This window comes from Miscanthus floridulus, chromosome 13 (genome assembly GCF_019320115.1).
Source record: "Miscanthus floridulus cultivar M001 chromosome 13, ASM1932011v1, whole genome shotgun sequence".
NCBI classification, from domain to species: domain Eukaryota; kingdom Viridiplantae; phylum Streptophyta; class Magnoliopsida; order Poales; family Poaceae; genus Miscanthus; species Miscanthus floridulus.
In genome coordinates this window covers 5,215,403-5,231,125 of record NC_089592.1, presented here as the reverse complement: position 1 = coordinate 5,231,125, position 15,723 = coordinate 5,215,403, and the positions used below count along the sequence as shown (strand labels likewise).

Below are 15,723 nucleotides of genomic sequence, written 5' to 3'. Positions count from 1 at the left end.
GATGAGCGGATAGGAGAGGGTCATTGGGCTGGTGTCGCGGCTCATCAACAGGATCATGTGCCGTTTTATGTAATTTGCCATCAGTTGCTCAAAGAAAATGTAATTTGCCATCAATATTGGGAAGTCCCCAAGTTTTATAATTGCAGTTTTTTTTAGAACGGATGGAGTATATCTCTTCTCAAAGCAAAAGAAAAGACAGAAGAGTATTGCGCGATTTCTTTGGCGTTTATAGGATTCGAATTCGAATCCAAAAGTCAAGCGTCTCCGAGGACATAAAGTGGGCAGGGCTGCCACGTAGAGAGAGTCCTAGAATCTGACGGAGAGCAGAACAGAACTATAGCGATCCGTCGGCGAACCGGCGAGGTAGATAGGGCGGATTTAGGCCCGGAGCTGCAGCCCAAGCAACATATATCTTCATGAGACTTTTCCCTGTGTGCCCTTATAAAAGATCGTAATCCCCTGTGTGTCCCTGAAAAAATTCAGCGGTCTTCAGCGCCACTACTCCAACTTTTTCGTGTCATCCATGCCACTTCCGTCAGTTTGGGCTCTAACGCCGTTAAACTACAGGTGTGAAAAGACGAAAATGCCCTTAAGTTCAAATATGTTATTAATTTTTTTGAGCATCTTAACGACTTCAAATGAAAAAACTCAAAACTAGAAAGTTGTAGATCTCGTCGAGATCTATAATTTTCATATAAATTTTTTTTCATTTAATTTCGCAAAAAAAATAATATGATTTTTCTAAGATATATTAATCATATCAAATCATATTTTTTTTGCGAAATTAAATGAAAAAAAAATTTATATGAAAATTATAGATCTCGACGAGATCTACAACTTTCTAGTTTTGAGTTTTTTCATTTGAAGTCGTTAAGATGCTCAAAAAAAATTAATAACATATTTGAACTTAAGGGCATTTTCGTCTTTTCACACCTGTAGTTTAACGGCGTTAGAGCCCAAACTGACGGAAGTGGCATGGATGACACGAAAAAGTTGGAGTAGTGGCGCTGAAGACCGCTGAATTTTTTCAGGGACACACAGGGGATTACGATCTTTTATAAGGGCACACAGGGAAAAGTCTACACAGCCCCCCTCTCCCATCTCCTGCAGCACGAGTCCCCGACCCCGACGCCGGTCGCCCGCCTCTCCTCGTCCGGAGTCGCGGCCCTCGCAGGTCACAACATCGCCGCGTCGCGCCCTCGCATCGCATCAGATCCCGCACGGCGCCGCACCGTGGCTGGCTCGGCTGGCCGCGGCCCCACCTACCGCGGCGCACCCGCCCCGGCGACCGCCGCCCCACCCCCCGCCCCTTCTGTCGTTCTGTGGTTCTGCCTTCTATCTCAGGTGTGACTGGATTTGCAGTGTCTGCTCTAGACTACATACACGATTTGATCTCACATGCCACCACACTAGGTTGCTTAACAAACCCAATGAGTAGTAAAATATAATTCTTGTGGTTTTAGCATTTGGCCATAGTCCAATGGATCTGTGCCAAGCTATTCCCGGCCATAAAAGACTGTCTAACCTGAATCTTTGATATTTTTCTATCTGTATAAATAATGTTCTACATTTTACTTGAGCACTTATTATAATTTCTTTATTATATATCTATTAATGCATGGCTAGTGCAATTTTAGGCTTATATTATTGGGCCCCCTTCTTGTCCTGTTTCTGGATCTGCCACCGGATATCGTCGCCTGGTCGAACCACCATGGGGCTGCTGGCGTTGCAGCGGCTCATGTCCCTACAGCGTGACCGGCAGCGGCGTCAACGGCTAACCCGAGCCCTGAGTAAGCCCCTTCCTACCACTCCCGGGCATGTTATATCTCCTCTACCTTGTGTGGCTGTATCTTTCAGTTCACAGCAAAAAAAAAATCTCTTTTTCCCTGTTGTACTCGCTAATTGGTTCATTTTAGAATGTGCTTCTTACCTGTTGTATCCACTAATTGATTCATTTTAAAATATGTTTCTTACCTGTTGTATCCACTAATTGGAAATAGTATCAACATTTGTATCTCTAAATAGGTCTATTATTCTATCATTAATCTAATGGTACTTATTACACATCATAAATATTTGGTCAAACTTGAGGTTGATTGACTCATCATGGAAAAACGAGTTTTACATTCATTTTTGGACGGAGTAAAAAGTTATTTGCAAAAGATTGTTTTTTTCCCCATTCTTATTCATATTCAATTTTTGGTCTGCAGACGGATCGATTGATTCATCAATGGATATAAGAAAGGGCTCACCCTGTCAACAAGATGCTCATGGTGATTCTCACGCTGCCAAAAAAATGATGTGTTCAATCCCAACCCTTCCCGAGGTACTCGACATAAATTTTAGTGTCTGTTTGGTTGCCGCTGCAGCTTGCCACGCCGCGTTTTTGGTGCGCCGCAGGTCTGTTTGGTTGCCACCACAGATCTGGCGTGTCGAAGAATCTGTGGCGCTGTCTCTGCATTTTTGTGCCAACGCTCGCCAAATGTGTGGCGCTGTTTTTCTCCGCCACAAGTTAGGTGTGCCGAGCGTGGTGCTATGTGGCGGGGACCATAATATCCCCATGCCAGCTCTAGCCACACAGATTCTTTGCACTATGTTATCTTAATATATTATCTATAAACAGAGAACAGAGATCCTAGTTCTGCAATTGTTCAGTCCTGCACTCTGATGGTCTGTTCTATTTCTTAGGTATACTCACACACCGACATAAAATAGTGGGCTCTAAGCAAGCCCATGGGCTAATTACAATTTACAACATTAGGCAGCCCAACACTCCCCCATGTGTGAGCTCTTCGCTTTGCAGATTCTTGGCATATGTGCAATGTGTAATGCAATATACCATGCAGTGGCGGATCCACGGGGGGCAGCAGCCCCCCCTGTGGAAGTGATTTTCCTTTATATTTACTGTAGCAAAAACGTGATTTCACCGTTAATCTTCGATATTTGTTCTAAATCTCTATTGATTAGCCCCCCCCGAGGTGCTCATCTTGGCTCCGCTAATGATACCATGTGCACTCATGTGGAGGATTACCTAGGGTAGAATATTACCTCCATGTTCTGCTGTTTTCCTTTCTCTTATAACTTTATAAGTAACCATTTGGGTTTACAATCCCAATGTTTGACTTTTATCCCATGTGTGTGCATGCAGGACATTTTGCACCATATATATTCCCTGTTGCCACTGCGTGATGCTGCCCGTGCTGCTTGCTCGTCTCATGCCTTTCTACGTTTCTGGAGATGTCATCCCAATCTAACCTTAAACTGGCATATCCTTTGCTCAAATGCAAATGCATCTCAAGAGAATTTCATCTGCATAATTGACAACATCCTGAGGAACCACTCAGGCATCAACATTAAGATACTCAAGCTTCAGTTATATGGCATTTATGATGCCTACCAGTATCTGGACAGTTGGCTTCAGGTTGCTGTTAAACGTGGGATTGAAGAACTCACCATTGAGCTATGTTATAGAGTTGACATGAAGCATAATGTCCCATGCACACTTTTAACTGATGGTGTCCAAAACTCAATCCGGTATCTTCAACTTTCCTGCTGCGCCTTCCATCCCACACCTGAACTTGGCCCCTTCAGAAACCTAAAAAGTCTGCTCCTGCGTTCTGTGCATATTTTGGATAATGAGTTAGAGGGCTTTCTTTCCAACTCCCATGCTCTGGAGAAGTTAGACCTCAATGGTTGCGAGAAGATAACGTGCCTGAAGATACCTAGCATCCTGCTGCAGCTCCATAGCCTGAAGGTTTCTTGTTGCGTGAAGCTGCGAGTGATAGAGAGCAAAGCGCGAAATCTCTCCTGTTTTATCCTTGAAGGACAGAGTGTAAAAGTCTCCCTTGGAGAAACACTGCAAATGAAGAACCTGCGCATGGGCCGTTCCAACCTCGTCTGTTACGCCCGTGTTAAATTGTCATCCAGTATGCCAAACCTCAAGACTCTTTCCATCAGCTCAGATTATGAGGTACGGATTTCCTAAATCATTGGTTTTTGTAGACTAGGGGATGTATATATGAATATTACTATAGTCATACATTTTTTTTTGTAAATCTAATCTGAAACATCTTTACCTTGCAGAGGGTTAATACACCAATGCTTCGTACCAAATTCCTATTCCTTAAGTGGCTGTCTATTTATCTGAGATTGACCTCTTGCCCATCCTATGACTATTTTTCTCTGGTTTCTTTCCTTGACGCTTCTCCCTCCTTGGAGACTTGGCTGTTGGATGTAAGACGCTGTTCATTCCATCCTGCAAAATATTTAGTAACTGCTGGATCCATTTTCACTCTATTTTATGATGTCTTTTCCACCCCACACAGGTAGCTGAGGAAAGTATGCAGCATGAATCAATTTTCGGAGGCGGCTCCTTGCAGTTGAGGCAGATGCCTATGCAGCACCATGGCCGCCTTAAGACTGTGAGGTTCAAAGGCTTCAACTCAGCCAAGAGCTTGGTTGAGCTAACGTGTTATATTCTCAGGAACGCAAAGTCACTTGGCCAGCTCACACTGGATACCACTTATGGTGATCCTAAGTGTGATAGCGCAATGTCCGGCGGCTGGTGCACTCCCATGAGTAAAGATTTTCTCATGGAAGCACGTAGAGGGATTTCGGCAATTAGAACGTATATTGAAGATAAGGTTCCTTCTACTGTTAGGCTGACGGTGGTGGAGCACTGTACTCGGTGCCATGCTGATAACTTATTTGAATAAATAGGTTAGATTAGATTAGATTTGAATGAAGCTTGCTTTCTTTCTTGGAATGAATTGGATTGCAAGGCCTGTTCAATGTCTGTCTCATAATCAGAGTAGGTATGTAATATTTGTAGGCATGGATAGACCATGCTTTGTATCTTGTGTTATTGGACACCGCCCCTTCAATTCAGATCAGTGTCGTGTCGCTTTTCTTTGGTATCTGTCACATACGTGGATTTTTTTGTCTGTGAATGGAGATTTGTGGTGATGTACGTTCTCAGTCTCTCTTTTCTTTTCGAAAAGGAAGCGGGAAAAGAATTAGAAATACCCATGTTTCTCTATTATCTACACATGCCATTATTAAACAATTATCCTCCACAGCCCGTTAAGTAAAAGTTAATAAAAATACACGTATACCCTATTTCTCTATTACCTACTGATGCATGCCAAGCCAACCATCTCATGCACTTAAGTGTTTACAGTTGACCTAGAAAATATTCATAGTTGCAATTTATTTATTTATTTGTGTCAAGCATAGTCGAAAAATGAAAAATAGCTCAACAAACGTTTGAAAATAAAGATTAAAAAAAGCTTCTTGATCAGACAAGGGTTTGAAGCATTGCAAGGTATGGTTCCAGGATTGCCACCACACACCCGCAGGTTTGCATTGCAAACCAGCTTGCACATCATGTAAACTTTTAATACCAAAATTATTACAGGCACATACAGGACAACGGTAACATAATTCTTCAGAGTTCCTAAAAAAAACATAAATTCTTCAGAGAACGGATACAATTTGTGTGAAAACAACACTCCAATATATATGTTCCATAAAAAATAGCGAGAAATAAAACAAAGCAAAGCACATACATACATGGATACATGCGACAACAAGAGATACACTAGCGTCCCGTGCCCAAGCATGCATGGAACAATGCAAAGGGTTTACCTGTCAATTTAGTGGCTACATCTCTGGACAAGTCTTCTCAATTTCGGAAAGAAGCGGCCTGACGGTCTTCCTGAGCCCAAAATCAGTCCCAACGAAAAGCATGCAGCTCTCAAGTTCAGACATGGTTTTCGAAGCTTCATAGTGAACTCTTAAATCCCTTGTTTCTAAAGATTTCCACGTACTGTTCGCAGCGCATCACTGATTTAGCAATCTGACCGCAAAGCTTCACAATTCTCAGACTGTATGCTATTGGATTACGGTTGCCGTCTATTATTGTTAGATAATCTGTTGCATCTCTTGTATGAATGTGCAGTAGGTGAAGGCGACGTAAAAAAGGGCACCCTGCTTCTACACTGTAGCAGTTGCTGGGGCAGGCGCCGAACGGCTCACCTGGCGCACTGTAGCCACAGCAGGGGCAGGCGCCAAAGTCAGCCCTGCTGTCACATCTAGTAACTGTAGCAGCATGGCAACTGTACTAGGACTAGATGGATAGAGTTGTATAAATAGTTTGTCACTACAACTCAGTAAAGAGAGAGTTTAGATTTGCCATCTCCTATGCAGAGCTCCGGCCAACGCTGGTGTCTCTGCTGTGTGTATGGTCTGTTCTCCCTCCCTTCTTCTACCTCTAGCCATAGTGTGTGGTCAGACAACGTCTGTCGTGGTCGGCCGTGCTCGGCAAGACTGGTGAGTGGTCGACTCACCTGAGCCGGTGATCCTATGTGGGCCTACAGTGGTATCAGAGCCATACAAGCGTCGTCGCCGGACTAACCGCTGGCGATGACTGACGGTTTGGAGATGGGCGACAGCAGTGCCTACCCAGCCACGATAGGAGGTCGTTGTTCGCACGGTGCGGGAGGTCAGCGGCACCAGTTGGCTGACGCCGACTCGCACCAACTATGGAGAGTAGTCGGTGACCATGAAGGTCAAGCTCAGAGCCTGATGGCTCTGGAATGCTATTGACAAAGGCACCGACAATGAAAAAGATGACATGTCAGCGTTGGAGGCTATCATCGCTGCTGTACCGATGGAGTACAGGGAGCCATTGGGGCCGAAAAGCTCTGCTAAGGAGGCGTGGGAGGCTATTGCGGTGATGCGCGTCGGTTCCGACAACGCAAAGAAGACGATGGCCCAGCTTCTAAAGCAGGAGTATGCCAACCTCAAGTTCAAGGATGGTGAAGAGCCACGGCGTCACCATTGACGAAGAGGAGGCGGTCTCCAAGTACCTCCACTCCGTGCCGACAAAGTACATCCAGATCGCTCTCTCCATAGAGACGATGCTGGACTTGTCCACCCTCACCATTGAGGATGTGACAGACCGCCCGCGGGCGGTGGACGAGCGCCTGGAACAGGCGACAACAACGAAGGACAGCGGCAATCTGCTGCTGACAGAGGAGGAGTGGGCTGCTCGGAGGAAGTCCAGGGTAGCCTCCTCCAGCCGCGGTGGCGATGGCAAGCGCCGCGGCAAGGCTTCTTCGGAGAAGAAGAAGCAGGTCGACCCCAACGCCTGTCGACGCTGCGGGAAGACGGGCCATTGGGCACATGAGTGCCCAAATCGCAAGCAGAAGAAGAATGCTGAGGCTCATCTGGCGCAAGCTGATGATGATGATGAGGCCACTATCCTAATGGCGACGTTCTGTGCACTGCACAACATTGAGACCGAGGAGAAGGGAGAGGTGACAGCAGTGGAAGGACCTGGGAAGGCCCTGAAGGTCGTCAACCTCGACGAACCGCACACCCAAGTCCACCTCGGACGTGTGGTCGGCGAGCAGGAGCAGCGGTGGTATCTAGACTCTGGTGCCAGCAACCACATGACGAGCTCCAAGGCAGTCTTCTCCGAGCTCGATGACGATGTTATCGGTATGGTGAAGTTTGGTGACGGCTCAAGGGTGGCTATCCAAGGGCGCGGCACCATCATCTTTAGGTGCCAGAACGGGGAGCACCGTGTGCTAACGGATGTATATTACATCCCATAGCTGCGTTCAAGCATCATCAACATTGGCTAGCTGGATGAGCGCGGTAGCGAGGTACTGATCAAGGACGGAGTCCTCAGGATCAGAGACTAGGAACAACAACTTCTTGCCAAGATAAAGAGGTCCCAGAACTGGTTGTGCCTGCTCGACCTGAAGGTAGAGCAGCCGGTGTGCCTGGCAGCAAGGCACACCGAGGAATCGTGGCTGTGGCATGCCCGGTTCAGACATCTCAGCTTCGACGTGCTTGGTCGGCTAGAGAAGATGGTCCGAGGGCTACCCCACATCGAGCACAGAGGTGAGCTGTGTGACAACTGCCTGGCCGGGAAGCAGAAGAAACTGCCGTTCCCAAAGGCGGCCAAGTATCGCGCGGCGAACGCTCTCGAGCTCGTCCATGGCGATCTTTGTGGGCCAAGCACGCCAGCCACAAACGGTGGTCGGCGATACTTCCTCCTGCTCGTAGATGATTGCAGTCGCTACATGTGGCTGCAACTCCTGATGAGCAAGGACGAAGTGGTGGGGGCGATCAAGAAGTTCAAGACGCGCGCGAAGGCCGAGAGCGGCAAGAAGCTCCACGTGATGAGGACTGATCGTGGCGGCAAATTCACTTCGATGGAGTTCGCTGCGTACTGTGCGGATTAGGGTGTGGTGCGCCACCACACCACGCCATACTCGCCACAACAGAATGTCATAGTAGAGCGAAGGAAGCAGACGGTGGTCGGCATGGCTGGATCCATGATGAAGGCCAAAGGCATGCCAACAAGGTTCTGGGGTGAGGCGGTGACCACGGCGGTGTTCATCCTCAACCGCGCTCCCACCAAGGCCCTGAAGGGCAAGACGCCGTTCGTGGCTTGGCATGGACGTAAGCAGAGCGTGTCCTTCCTCTGGATATTCGGCTGCATCGGTCATGTCAGGAAGACGAAGTCGATCCTCACCAAGTTGGAGGAGAAGAGCACACCGATGGTGTTCCTGGGCTACGCGGACGGTACCAAGGCGTACTAGCTCTACGACCCACACGGAGATAAGGTACTTGTCTCGCGTGATGTTGTGTTTGACGAGAAGGCAGCCTAGGACTAGAACAGTCTGAGCACGAGGGCAGCTGGCGACTTCACCAGCACCTTCATCGTCGAGCACTTGGTCATCCACGGTGGTAGAGACGCTGGAGAAGAGGTGCCGAGCACTCCAAGAGGGGTGCCGAGCACTTCAGGAGTGGAGTCGGGAGGTCCTGCAGTGGTGGTGACCACTCCAGGATGGGTGCCAAACACTCCCGTAGCGGAACCGAACCACTGCAAGACGGGCATCGAGCACTCCAGGAGGGGTGCAGACCACTCCAGAAGTGGTGACGAGCAGTCCAGGAGTAGTGCCGAGCACTACAGCTAGGGTGCCAAGCACTCCAAGTGCTGTGTCGAGCACGCCGACGGAACATGGAACTCCATCCATGCCGATCAAGTTCGCCTCACCTCCAAGTGACATCACTTTGTTCGAGGATGCCTTCCACAAAGGTGAGGAGGTGCGGTTCCGTAGGCTAGATAACATCGTCGGTGGCACAGGGCCCTCAGGCCTGGCGGGTCGGCTGCTCAATGACCAAGAGCTACTGCTCGTCAGTGCAGAGGAACCACCCACGTTCGCGCTTGCAGAGGACATGAACAATTTTAAGAGCGAGATGGTGGCTCTCCTACTACCTCGACATCGAGGTGAGACAGGGGAAGGAGGCACTCACGCTCGGCCAGAGCGCGTACGCCTCAAAGCTATTAGAGCGGAGCAGCATGGCTGAGTGCAAGCCATGCGTAACTCCGATGGAGGAGCGGCTGAAACTGACAAAGGCTAGTACTGCGGCGAAAGTAGATGCAACACTCTACCGGAGCATCGTCGACGATCCGCACTACCTAGTCCACATGAGGCCGGACATTGCATTCGCCGTGGGCTACGTCAGTCGCTTCATGGAGGATCCTCGAGAGGATCACTAGGCTACGGTGAAGAGGCTGTTGCGCTACATCAAGGGGACGGTGGATCAAGGGATCGTCTTTCCCAAGACAGGCAAAAGCAGGATGCAGCTCACTGTGTTCAGTGATGCAGACATGGCAGGGGACATCGACGGACGACGGAGCACCTCTGGCGTGCTCATCTTCCTCGGGTCGGCTCTAATTTCATGGTTGTCGCTGAAACAGAAGGTGGTGGCGCTATCTACGTGCGAGGCATAGTACGTAGCGGCGGCCACAGCGGCGTGCCAAGTTGTGTGGCTGCGCTGGCTACTGGGCGAGCTGACCGGTGCGGAAGCTCACCCACCAGCACTGATGGTGGATAACCAGCCTGCCATCGCCCTCACGAAGAATTCGGTTCTCCACGACCAGAGCAAACACATCAACGTGATGTTCCACTTCCTCAGGGACTGTGTTGATGGAAGGCAGATCGTCATCGAGTTCGTCGAAACTGGTCGGCAACTCGCGGACGTCCTCACCAAGCCGCTCGGCCGTCTTCGACTCACGGAGCTGAAGAAAATGATCGGCATGGAGGGGGTTCTAGGGTTAGCAGCAGGATTATGAAAAGAATTGTTAGATAATCTGCTGCATCCCTTGTATGAATGCGCAGCAGGTGAAGGCAACGTCGAAAAGGGCACCCTGCTGCTGCATTGTATGGGTTCATGCAGATGAAGAGGATCCCTCTGATAGACTGGGCCATATGCAATCTGTGTTGGGTCACCCTTTCATTTAATGATTTTAATGAATTTTCTTCTGGGCCACTAATGTTTTATGGGCCGAATTCATCACGTTTATGGGCTTTAATATTTTTCCAGTGCATTATGAATTGCATTATTTTTCTACAGCACTGTTTTATGATTATTTATGCCCATAATGATATTATTTTCTACTGCGAATTATGTTTAATTACTCTGATTAAAATAGAACCAACGGGAAATTTTAATTGAAGAATTTAATTTAAGTGTGGCCTATGTATATATTTTCTGACCAACGTTGATTTTATATGGAGTAAAGTGCACTAGCGGTCCCTAAACTTGCGCTGCTGTGTCATCCCGGTCCCTAAAGTTGTAAAACGGTCATTTGGGTGCCTAAACACTGCTATCGTCTCGTTTTAGTCCAACCAGGAGCCGAGTCGTGCTGTAATCTTAAAAAACCCCAATAAAACGCAAGGGCCATTAGAAGGGCCTGGGGCTGCTCCTGTCCTAAGTCACGACTCAGGTGCGTCCGCCTCCCTTTCTCCGTCACTATGGTCGACGAGGTCGACGGCGACGGCCTTGGGCGATCGAGCGGAGGTGAAGTGGAGACCATGACGGCGATCCACCGTGCGGAGGCCACAGCGGATAGGATACGGCAGTGGACCACTCCATCGTCGAGTTGGTGAACCATGGTGGCTAAGTTGCGGCAGAAAGGGGAGGCCGCGCCGGAGTATGGTAAGTTGATCGCCGACCTCCGCTGTGTAGATTGTAGGGTTCATCGGTTGTTGGTGTATGGGTTCATATGATGTCTGCGTCTGCGTGGGTGGGTCACCCTGGACCGCTGCCGCGACGCGCGCTCCGCTTGCGCCCTCCTCTTTCCGTTGCGAACTTGATCCTCTCGATTCGATCTGAGAGACACCAATCAATGACGAGTATTTGTCTGAGACGAGAGGAATCTGTCTCGGATCTTGAATCTCTCTCCCTTTATTTGTATGAATTCTTTTGTGATTTGAAGGGGTGCGTGTATTCTTCGATGATCTGTTTCATTGAGCTTGCTCAATTTGAAATAGGAGTATTTTCTGATATTTCTATTTGCTTGTTGATTTAATCTTCTTTAAGACTTGCGAGGAGGTAGAGCGGCCCTGATGCAGCAGTGATAGTAAAAGAATGACTCTTACGATCATGAGGTTCTTGCTTCAGCAGAGCACGGACCCTGATTACTTTCAAGCACTGTTGAGCTGCATCTCGCTCTTCTTTCCTCGCCTGATGCAATTTTTCCCTAAAAAAACCACCCTTTTAGTTAGCTCGGTTGATAATTAGTACTATGTTTCTTTTCCATATAGAAATAGAAATAGAAATAGAAAATTTAAATAAGCATGCATTGATGCATATAGATACCTGCTCTGCTCCATCTCCATGGCCTGAGGCACCGAACTTCGCCGTCCACCGTGTAGTTGCTACTGTAGTCTTGATTTGGGGTAATTTTTCTAGATTTTCTCTTCTGCTGATCAAAAGTTCAATTTTGCGCATAATGTAGGTAATGATAATGATGAGTTCAATATTGAGTTTCACCATGGAGGGTTCTTTGTTGGGTCAGGTGGACTAAAAAGCTATGTGGATGAGAAAGTGAACTGGTTCGATGGGATTAAGACTGAGACATGGTCAACACTGTGGTTTGAGGATTTTGTCGAGCAGCTAGGATATGAGATGAGCCCAAGGTTTAAGTTTTACTGGTTGTCGCCTCAGAAGACAATAGCTGATGGACTAAGGCTAATAGAATCTGACCGTTATACTATTGTGATGGCCAATATGGTGGATAGGTTCAAGACTTTGATAGTTTATCTTGATCAAGATGGATTTGAAGACAATACATGGGATGACGTAGTGCTGAATCCAGTGGCAGAACTACCTAAAGTCTTGAGCCCAAGGAAGGTTAATTATCAGGACCCAAAACCTGGTGAGAAGTTGCCTGTGTTTTATACTGATCTGGATAAAGGAGTAGTTGGGCAGAGTGGAGGTCAGGGAACATCTGAAGATGAGGACTTCATAGATAGTGATAATGAGGTTTTGGAAGGTGATGAAGAATTATTTGAGGATTTAGTGTACAGTGCCGTGGATCAGAAGAAAAGTAATAAAAAGGCAAGAGGAAGCCAGCTGAAGGGGGTGGAGATAGTTGTGGCAGCTGTTCCTGATGATGAAGACACTGAAGAAGAAGAGTTAGACCTTCCTGGTTCAGATGGTGAGGGAGAAGACAGGCTTAGGATGAAATGTTGGACTCAAGCTGATGTCAACCTGCCAAGTTTTTCTGTTGGCCTTGTGTTCCCAACAGTAGAGAAGCTAAGGGAGGCGATAACAGAATACAGTGTGAGGAACAGAGTGTAAATTAAGATGCCAAGAAATGACCAAAGGAGATTAAGGGCCCATTGTGTTGCTGGCTGCCCATGGAACCTCTATGCTTCACTTGATAGCAGGGTCAAATCATTTGTAGTGAAGACATACTATGGGGATCACAATTGCCATAAAGAGTGGGTGCTGAAGAGATGCACTTCCAAGTGGCTTGCAACTAAGTACATTGATTCATTTCGAGCAAATGATAAGATGAGCATCAACAGCTTTGGTAGGACAGTGCAAAAAGACCTCAACTTGACACCTTCCAGGAGTAAATTAGCAAGAGCTAGAAGGCTCATCATGCAGAGTGGGCAAATATGTGTTTTGCTATACCTTCTGGTCAAGGAGTGTTCCAAGTAAAGGTGAGGGATTACAGCCACATAGTAGATATCAATTCAAAACCAATAAGATGCAGTTATGTCATGGCTTTTGGGAGTGCAATGTTTCATTCAACTTTTGGGAGTCTGAATTTTGTAAGCATCAAAACCAGTAAGATGCAGTTATGTCATGGCTTGTAAGCATCAAACCCAGTTAACATCAAAACTGTTAACATGTAGTTTATGTCAAGCTTGTGAGCTTCAAAACATGTCAATCCAGGTTATGAAATCAGTTTGAGCACAATATGCATTGCCATTGCTTGTAAGCATGAAATCAGTTCATGCTTACTGTTAGCTTGTTTAGACCTTTTTACTTTGCTGGATGTTGCACCTTTTGTCAAAACAATTGTTGGATGTTACACCTTTTGTCAGTGTCGTGAAATGCCATCTCTTTCAGTCCACAATAGTGCTAGATTTTTTTTTGTCAATGTTAGGAAATGCCAGTGAAGTGGCTTTGTCAGTGTTATGAGATGCCAGTCATTTTTTTGCACAGGCAACTGACACTCAGATTTCAACCAAAATTTATTCATCAAATTGTGAGGTCACTTATATGTACCATTACTACATCCTAGTGAAACATGATTCACATACAGAATTCACATATAGAAGAACAAAACACTTCAACAGAAATATCTATGAACCAATTCCTAAGAAAAGCAGCGGCAATTGCTCTTGGATGAGATACAACAGCTGGTGAAGGGGCTATAGCAGCATTAGCTCAGTTTTTGTGCTCGACAATTGCTCCTGTCTGCCTGTACATCCAGCGGCAGCTCCTTCACCAGCCCGTACAGGAAGCAGCAGCCACAGCCCCGACGGCGCGCCTCCTGGACACGGCCTCCTGGCCACGGCCCCTGACGGCATGCCTCCTGGATGAGGACCCGACGGCGCGCCTCCTGGACGCGGCCTGAGCCATGGCGACAGTGATGGCCTGAGCCACAGCAATGGCGACGGCTACAGGCACGGCTGCCTCAGCCTCGTGCTTGCCACGGCAGCCTCATCCTCGGGCTCGCCATGGAGGCCTCATCCTCGCGATTGGCAGCAGCAGCGACCCGACGGAGATACGGCGGCGGTGGCCAGGATGCGGCGGCGGGCAGGTGCGAGAGCGAATGGGGATATTTTACTCTGTACCAATCTGAGGGGGTCATCTGCAAATATAACAACGAGAACACTTGGTTAGTACCATTTATGGACTTAAACGAAATCAAAACATAGATTAGGGACTTAAGTGGTCGTTTTGAGAGTTTATGGACCAGCTTGACACAGTCCAACAAGTTTAGGGACCGGCCATGCACTTTACTCTTTTATATGCATATGTCACAAATTTATGATTATGATTATGATTATGGTTTCTTTTTCGTTTCTGCCCAACGGTGATGCGAATTAGAACTGCCATTCATGTTTTTAATCAGACCAGGGCAAAAACGCCTAAAACGGGTTATGGTGAGCTTTTGAAGTTTTAGGGGTTAAATCATAAAATTGACATTTTAAATAAACTAAATATTTTGGAACAATAAATTAAAATCATAAAAATGAATTATGGTGGAATATCAAGGGCTAGCAGCAAGAAGCATGATAGTGATGCGGAAGAATAAAAAACATCAGCTATATTTCTAAGGAATATTTATAGAAGTTTCAGGATTCTATTCTGGATGAAAAAGAGAAAGGTATATGAATCAGTACGATGTAGTGCTGGCACCATCAAGGTTTGTATGCTGTACGTGTTTTTATCAATAGGCTTGTGCTAGTCTTCCTGAAGTAGAATCACAGAAACAAAGGATTGTATAAAATAGATCAGATTAAAGAAAGAAGGTATAAGGATAGGAAGCTAGGCATCAACGTGGTCCGGTGGGCACTGGAATTTAATTGACTGAATGAAAATTTGTACCGGAACCACAGGCGATTGGTTGTAGACCAAATGCATGCAGGACGTAGCTATTTGCTACTAGCTTTTTGTGTTGATCATTGATAGAATATAAAAGACACGGCAACGAGTGGTTTCTGCAGAGCTTGTGCTTTGCTGCAAAATAGAATAGAATGACATGATGATGCTTCTCACCTACATACGAGGGTCGATGGCATGAAGTGATCGATGGAGAACGATGATATGATACGCGATTATCGCAACAGCATGTCGACGAGAATAGCCGGCGATGACTGTTGGAGACGCGGTTGCAGGCATGCTTTGAAGAAGGTGCATATCAGGAGGAGGCATGATGGAGTTCTGTACTGTATCGGCTTCTTGTCCGGTGAGTGCAACCAGAACCACAAGAACAGCAAAATAAGAAAGAGAATCAGTAGACTGCGGCAACGAGCAATTTTCATATGGACGACCTGTACAAATTAAAACCTCACCGAAACAGTGGCAGTGAGTGGCTTCACCACACCCATGGAATTGAAGATGATGGTGAAATCGGTGTTGAGGAAGAAACGGCGAGGCAGCTCAGTACGGTGATGGAAAGACTTCAACGTACAACAGCACTGGAACAACCGACGGCAGCGAGCATCCATGCCGAACACAGGATGGATGACGGCGATCTGCCTTTGCAGAACTGACGAAGGAGAGGGCTTAGAGGAAGAGGAGTGGATTAGCAGGGCTGAGAAGGTTCGTTGCTCTGCATTTTATAGGGCTTGGGAGGGAGCAGGAACACCATGCGTTGAGAGGAATTGCCGA

At 47.1% G+C, this 15,723-nt stretch overlaps 1 protein-coding gene and 1 pseudogene across 2 annotated transcripts; both read left to right on the top strand.

The window, feature by feature from the left end:
• The first annotated feature begins 1,094 nt into the window (after positions 1-1,094).
• On the top strand, positions 1,095-4,927 carry LOC136501607 (putative FBD-associated F-box protein At5g53635). Of its 2 annotated transcripts, XM_066497125.1 has the most exons (6): positions 1,095-1,344; positions 1,638-1,790; positions 2,211-2,326; positions 3,149-3,970; positions 4,084-4,233; positions 4,326-4,927. In XM_066497125.1, exons 2-6 carry the CDS (start codon positions 1,712-1,714, stop codon positions 4,713-4,715), a joined length of 1,557 nt encoding a protein of 518 aa, XP_066353222.1. In that variant the 5' UTR covers positions 1,095-1,344; positions 1,638-1,711; the 3' UTR covers positions 4,716-4,927. The 2 variants fall into 2 exon arrangements, with proteins under 2 accessions (XP_066353222.1, XP_066353221.1); XM_066497124.1 differs by lacking the exon at positions 1,095-1,344 and having other exon boundaries at positions 1,619-1,790.
• A 4,124-nt stretch (positions 4,928-9,051) lies between these two features.
• On the top strand, positions 9,052-13,035 carry LOC136499317 (uncharacterized; annotated as a pseudogene).
• Positions 13,036-15,723: the final 2,688 nt, after the last annotated feature.